This window comes from Belonocnema kinseyi, chromosome 8 (assembly GCF_010883055.1).
Source record: "Belonocnema kinseyi isolate 2016_QV_RU_SX_M_011 chromosome 8, B_treatae_v1, whole genome shotgun sequence".
Taxonomy (NCBI): Eukaryota; Metazoa; Arthropoda; class Insecta; order Hymenoptera; family Cynipidae; genus Belonocnema; species Belonocnema kinseyi.
In genome coordinates this window covers 372,710-379,967 of record NC_046664.1, presented here as the reverse complement: position 1 = coordinate 379,967, position 7,258 = coordinate 372,710, and the positions used below count along the sequence as shown (strand labels likewise).

At 23.0% G+C, this 7,258-nt stretch overlaps 1 protein-coding gene across 1 annotated transcript in view; it reads left to right on the top strand.

The window, feature by feature from the left end:
* LOC117177768 (ribonucleoside-diphosphate reductase large subunit-like) overlaps window positions 1–7,258 on the top strand; it is a 24,526-nt gene that overhangs the window by 16,243 nt on the left and 1,025 nt on the right. The window contains exon 5 of the mRNA XM_033368679.1: window positions 337–641. Within this exon, the coding sequence (XP_033224570.1) occupies window positions 337–641 (305 nt within the window). The remainder of the gene's footprint in view (window positions 1–336; window positions 642–7,258) is intronic.

Below are 7,258 nucleotides of genomic sequence, written 5' to 3'. Positions count from 1 at the left end.
ATATATATCAGTATAATCTGCTGCAGACGTGTTTGCGTAAATTCCAACAGAATGAAAAAACTGCGGGTGCGAATTCGCACCAGTGTACCGTTTGAGGGTTAACAATGCATATATTTTGTTGAAAAATCGTATTTTTGGTAGAAAATTGATTTTTTTTTAAATTTAAAATTTAACTATTAACTATTTTTTTTAAAACGTGGAATTGTGAGGGAATCTTTTTCTAGGATTTGAGGGGATAGCCTGAATTTAGTGTTTGATTTTTGGAGTATGATTGACCGTGAAAAATGTTTGCGAACCGGGGAAATGATCCGATTTTTAAATTTCTGTTTTGTCAAGTTGCTTTTTGCTGACGATGACGGAGGACAGCATCGAGGGAATTTACGACACGCTGAAGAGATGTGCGTTGATCAGTAAATCGGCGGGGGGAATTGGCGTCAATATCCACTGCATCCGAGCGAAAGGGACCCGCATAGCGGGGACTTTCGGCGAGTCGAACGGCCTCGTTCCGATGGTCCGCGTTTACAACACCACTGCTCGATACGTCGACCAAGGCGGCAACAAGCGACCCGGGGCTTTCGCCCTCTATCTCGAGCCCTGGCATGCCGACGTCTTTGAGTTTCTCGATCTCAAGAAAAACACCGGTAAATTTCATAATTTTTATTTTCCTTACTTTTTTTTTTTTATCAGGGTGGCCGCTGGACCAGGAAATGACACTGAATTTATTTTTTGATTTTCTAATTTCAATCGTTTTCTTAAATAATTGGTTAAATTTTTATCTTTTTTTCAATTATGCAGGGTGGCTGCTGGAACGGTAAACTGAAAAATAACCGTGATTTTATTTTTTCATCGGGAACTTAACAACTTTGATTTTAACCGTTTTTTTAATTATTAGTTTATTTTTGGTCTTTTTCAATTATGTAATTATTGAGTTTAGTCTCAATAATTTTTTAATCTTTTACTTTAAACACTTTTTATTTCAAATTTATAATTCTTAAGCGTATATTTTTAATTTACAAAAATTTAAAATGCAGTTTTAAAGACTTGAACAATTAAGAAGTAGAGTTCAAAGATTCAGATTCAGTTTCAAAAATATAAATCCACGTTTACATTTTTAATATTCTTAATTAAAGAATGAAGCAATGAACTTTAAAAATTTTCAAAATTATACCATTTTCAGCAATTTTAAGATAGAAACATGAAAATTTTAAAAATTACAGTTTTTATAAACTGAAGACTCCTTAAATTAAAATTAAAACCGGTTCAAAATTTTATTTTAACATCATGAAACATTTACATGTTGTGTTAAATTGGTTTCAAATTACCTTTTAAAAATTTTTAAAATTTCTAAACATCTTTTAAAATAATTCAAATTTTTCCTAACAATTTCTTTAAAATCCTGCCAAATTAAAAAAAAAATGCTTGAAATCTTCCGCATTCATTTTTGATAATTTTGTCAGTCTTTAGAAATCCTTTTAAATATTCTCTTCAAACTTTATGACTTTTAAAATTGAGTTATATTTCAAGAATTAAGAAGTAAACAATATTTTATTTAAAAAAAAAAAAAACGATTCAGAATTACTTTACAATCTTAGAATTTTAAGGAAAGTTTTATTAGTTAAAAAAATTTAAACGCCAGATTGAAACTTTATAAACTACTTTTAACTTAAAAATAACTTTAAAATAATATATTTATAATTAAAGGCTTTTGTTAAATTTCGAATATAATTTAACGTTAAGATATTCCATTTTTAAAAAAAAGGTAATCTGAAATTTTTCAATGAAGAAAAAAAAACAGTTACTTAATATTTAGAAATATTTGACTTTTCATTTAAAATCAGTTATTATAAATTAAATATTCAAAACTAAACAAAAAAAACTAAAAATTGAACTTTACAATTTGAATTGTTCTAATCAATGAAATTTAATTTGCAAGTCAAATTGTTAAATTTTGATATATAAATAACAATTAAATACCTATTATTCTTTGAAAACAATCGCGTAAGTTAAGAAAAATAGTTAGAAATTATGAAAAATTTTGAAATGGTTTCAAATAATTTGAACAAATTTAAAATTTAGAAGCTTTCTAAGAATTTTGACAGGCTTCACAAGAATAAAAAAAATATCCTGGGGCAGTTGAAAATGATTTTTTATTTAAATAAACTAATTTTCAGACAATATTTTTAAAAATTTATAACGATTTACAAATTCAAAAATTAAGGTGGAAATTGTTTAAAAAAATTGTTTAATTTGGCAGAATTAAAAAAAATTAATTTGAAAAAATTTTAAAAAGCATGTAGATGTTTCAAAGTTTTAAAATAGAATTTCAAAGCATTTGAAGGATTTTAAAACTATTTAAAATAAAAATAATTTATCTTAATTTAAACAGGGAATTTTCCATTTTTTCAAATTTATAGTCTGACCTAGAATTTATTCAGTATTCTGGCTTGGAATCGGGAATTTTCAAATTTTTACAAATTCCGAGGTTTTTTAACGTGACGGAAATTTTCGAAGAGGAAAAAAATTCTGAATTGGAATAAGACATTTTTTAAAAAAATTATAATTCTGAGTTGAAGCAGGGAATTTTCAATTTTTAACCAATTCTGAGTTGAAATTGGTATTTATCCAGAAAAATTTTAATTTGTCTTAGAACAGGGAATTTAAAAATTTAAATAAATTACAAACTGGAACAGGGAATTTTTTAAAGGAACGAATTCTAATTCTAAGTTTGAATGGAATATTTTCGAAAAATTTTAAATTTATGAATAGGAACAGGTAATTTTACAGAAAAATTCTAATTTTTATTTGAAACTGAGAGTTTTCGAAAAGTATTAAAATTCCGGATTGGAACAAAGGACTTTTAATTTTTAAACAAGTTTAAGTTGGAACTGGAATTTATCCAACAGAATAACAATTTTGAATAGAAAATTAATTTTTTAAATCAAAATTGTAATACTTTTTTTCGAAAGTTCTCCTTTTCAACCAAGAATTAGAATTTTTTGTTAAATCCCAGGGGATTTTAGAAAAAATTCTAATTCTTTGTTAAAAAGGAGAATTTTCGAAAAGAATTAAAATTCTTGATTGGAACAGGAAATTTTTCGAAAAAAAAACTAATTAAAGACTAATTTAAGACGAGTAAATTGTTAAAATTTCGAAAAGCTTTTAAGCTTTTTACGTTAAAATTTTTATTGTTTTATTTAAAAAATGTTTAATTCGTAAGCGAAATTGCTGAATTTTGTTGTATAAATAATAATTGAGCACTCATTATTTCTAGAAGAATTTGACTAATTTTAATAGATATATAGAAGTTTTGAAAAGATTCAAAATTAATTTAAAATTTAAAGTGATGTCAAGTAATTTAAATTAAATGTGTGAAATTTGAATTTCTAAATTAATTTTAAATCTTTTTATAACTTCTAAAAATCTGTTAAGATTACTCTAATTTTTCGACAAATAATAAGTTTTCAATTACTATTTATAAAATCAAATTTTAAGGATTTTTTTAAAATTTGCAGTATTTTCTAAAAATCGTTGGAAAAATTCGATTTAGTTTAAAAAAATTTTTTAAAGTTCGGAAAAAATTTCCAAAATAATTTTAAATTTGAAAAGATTAAAAATAACATTTAAATTTCTCAAGATTTTGAAATCCATTTCAATTTCATTGTTTATTTGTTATCACTTCAAGTGGAAAAATGTTTGAAATAGATTTTTAAAATTTTATTGACAGGGAAAAATGTTTGCTATTTGGAAAATGACCGGAAATTTTTTTACCTTAATTAAAACGGTCACGCTAAAAAAAAGATTTTGATAAAAAAAAAAAAAAAGAAAAAAAAACAGCTGGATTTAACCAACAAAGACGAATTTGAACAAAAAATTGATTTGATAAAAAAAAATACGAATTTTATACTCAGGAAAGCGAATTTGTAAGAAATTACTTTTTAATAACAAAAAATGAATTTTCAATTAAAATTGTGAATCTTCAACAAAAGAAATGAACGACTGAAGAGGAATTTTCAACAACAAAATTTATTTTCTATGAAAAAAAAACGAATTTGCAACCAAGAATAATAATTTTCTAAAAAAAAATAGACGAATTTTTAAGAAATTGCATGTTCAACTGAATAGTTTGAACAATTGATGTGATTTATAATATAAAAAAATTAATTTTTGAGAACCCATTTCAACTTTCAACAAAGCAGTTTAATTTTCAACTAAAAATATAATAGTTTGTATTTCAAGAAAAAAGATATTACTAAAAAATGATTAGATTTAACTAAAAAAATAGACGACTTTTCAGTACAATACATAATTTTTCAATCAAATAGTGAAGTTTTTTTTTTTGCCAAATAGCTGAATTTTCGAGCCGAAACTACGAATTGGGTAAAAAATATTTAAATTTTCAACTGTTAAATGTGACTTAATCAAAAAATTTAATTTGTTACATTAACCAATTAATTTTTGAACAGGCAATGCGTTTGTAAAAAAAAAGTGAAATTTCTACCGAAAAATATGAATTTTTGAACCAAAAAGATGAACCTGTAACAAAATAGTTAAATATTCAATCCAATAATAAAATTTGTTAGTCGGGAAGGAATGAAATTTTTAATCAAATTCTTGGCGTTCAAATTTAAACGAAGTGTGTGCACATTTTTTCAGAAATTCTAAACATATTTTAAAATTAATAAAAATTTTTCAATAATTTTTAGAAAATCCTTCAAGTTTAAAAAAAAAATCCTTCAAATCTTCCAGGTTTTTTTTTTTTTTGACAATTCTGGAAATTTCTGAAAATCTTTTTAAATATTCTGTTAAAATATTTGTTCTAAACAAAAAATCATTTTCAGTTTCCATAGGAATTTCAAGAAAATGTTTTTATTCTTTTCAAGCCTTTCAAAATTCTTAAAAAGATTATAAATTTTTTGTTTTAAATAAGACTGTTATTTACATCGAAATTTCGGTACGAGTAGCCAAATTTTGTCGGTACACAAACTTCGTTTAAATAATTTGAAATTATTTCAAGTTCTAAATTAATTTTGAATCTTTTTAAAACCTGTAAATATCTCTAAAAATTAGTGTAATTTTGTCTACAAATAATTAGTGTTCGATTTTTTTATCAGAAAATTTAGCCATAAAATTTTCTATAAAACAGTTGAATTTTCAATACAAGAATTCTAATTTTTAACTCCAGAATAATGACTTTTAAGAAAAAAGTTAATTTTTAAACAAATAGTTCAATTTTCAAGATTGTAGTACAATTTTCTGTTTAAAAAATTATTTTTGACTAAAAGAAACTCAACTAAAATTGTGAATTAAAAACAGACAAAAAAAAAGAGTTGAATTTAATCAAAAAAATATTTGAATCCTCAACTAGAACAAAATAATGTGCAGCAAAACATTTGCAGTTTTAACTAACAAAAATTGATATTCTAAGGAAGAAGAATTTTCACCAAAATACATACATTTTTAAGTAAATAATTAAATTTGCTATCAAATTGTTGCATTTTTTAGCCGAATACATGCATTTTTCTTCAGAACAGTTGAAGTTTTAACAAAAAAGTTAATTAATTTTCAACAAAATAGTACATTTTCCAATAAATAGTTTAATTTTCTATCAGAATGTTGAATTTAAATTTTGAAAATACCATTTTTTACGAAACAGTTTAATTTCTAAGATAAAAATATGAAAAATGATTTTAATTTTAAATAAAAAAGCGTGGAATTAAAGAAAAAACGCAGAATTGTCTCTTAATATTGAATTGTAAAAAATAATTTTCAACTAAAAGTGGAATAGTTATATTTTCAGTAAGGAAAATTTATTTTCAACCCAAAAAGAAATTTTTAGCAACATAGTTAAAAGTATTCAATTCTAGAGATTAATTTTTTGTCGAAAATTCTATTTAAAAAATGTCTAATTTTTAAGGAGAATTGTTGAATTTTAATGTATGAATAATAATTGAATACTTTTTATTTGTAGAAAAAATTTCAATAATTTTTTTATTTAATTTAAACGATGGTTGTTAAATTTTTTTCAGAATTTCTGAATATATTTTTTAATTAATCGAATTGTTTCTACAATTTTTGGAAAGTCCCGAAAAGTAAAAAAAAATCCTTAAAATCTTTCAGGTTCTTTTCTTGATAATTTTGGAAATCTTTTAAATTCTCTGTTAAAATATTTTTTTTTAAATGAAAATCATTTATTTTCAATTTCCCTAGGAATAGCCGAATTTTGTCGGTACACTCAGACACTTGGTTTAAATTATTTCAAATCATTTCAAGTTCTACATTAATTGTAAATTTTTTAAAAATTTATAAAAATCTCTTAAAATTACTATATTTTTTTTATAAATAATAAGTGTTCAATTGTTATTTATAAATCCAAATTTTGAGCAAAATTTTTTTAATTCGCAGTATTTTCTAAAAGTTGTGGGACAATATCAATTAATTTTAAAAGTTACTTAGAAGTTTTAAAAATGACTTTAAACTTGAAAAAATTTAATACAACTTTCAGATTTGTCAAGATTTTGAAATCAAATTTTAGAATTTTTCAAGAATGCTGAAAATATTAAAAATGATAATAATTTAACTTCTAATTTAAGAGTTTTCATTTAAAAAAATTTAAATTTTTAATGTTTCTAGTCTTTCAGTTATGCTATTATTTAGCTTACAATATGTATTACAAAATTTTTTTACTTTACAAACTTTCCATTTAAAATATTTATTTCTATACTTACATTTTTAAATCGAAAAATTTTTGGGACGACTGAAAAATCCCGAAAAATAAAATTCCCGACACAGTAAAATTCCCAAATTAGAAAAATCCCGAATAATCAAATTCGCGAATAATAAAATTGCGGAAAAATAAAAATACCGATTCGGAAAATTCCCAAATAATAAAATACACGAATAATAAAATTACCGAAAAATAAAAATACCGAATTGGAAAATTGCCGTAAAATAAAATTCTCCAATAATAAAATTTGCCGAAAAATAAAAATACCGAATTGGAAAATTCCCGACAGAAAATTTCCGATTTATAAAATATCCGAATTGGAAAATTCCCGAATTTTAACAATTAGAATTTTTTATAAATATATTTTATTGAACAATAAGGTATTAGTTTCAAACATTATATTTAACATTTAAAATTTCCAAGCTTATTTTTTGAATTAAAAATAGCAATAATTTTAAATAAATTATTTCTAGACGCTTGTTTTTGAAAATATGCATAGAATTTGAAAAAAATACAAAAAGCGTTAGAAAAAAT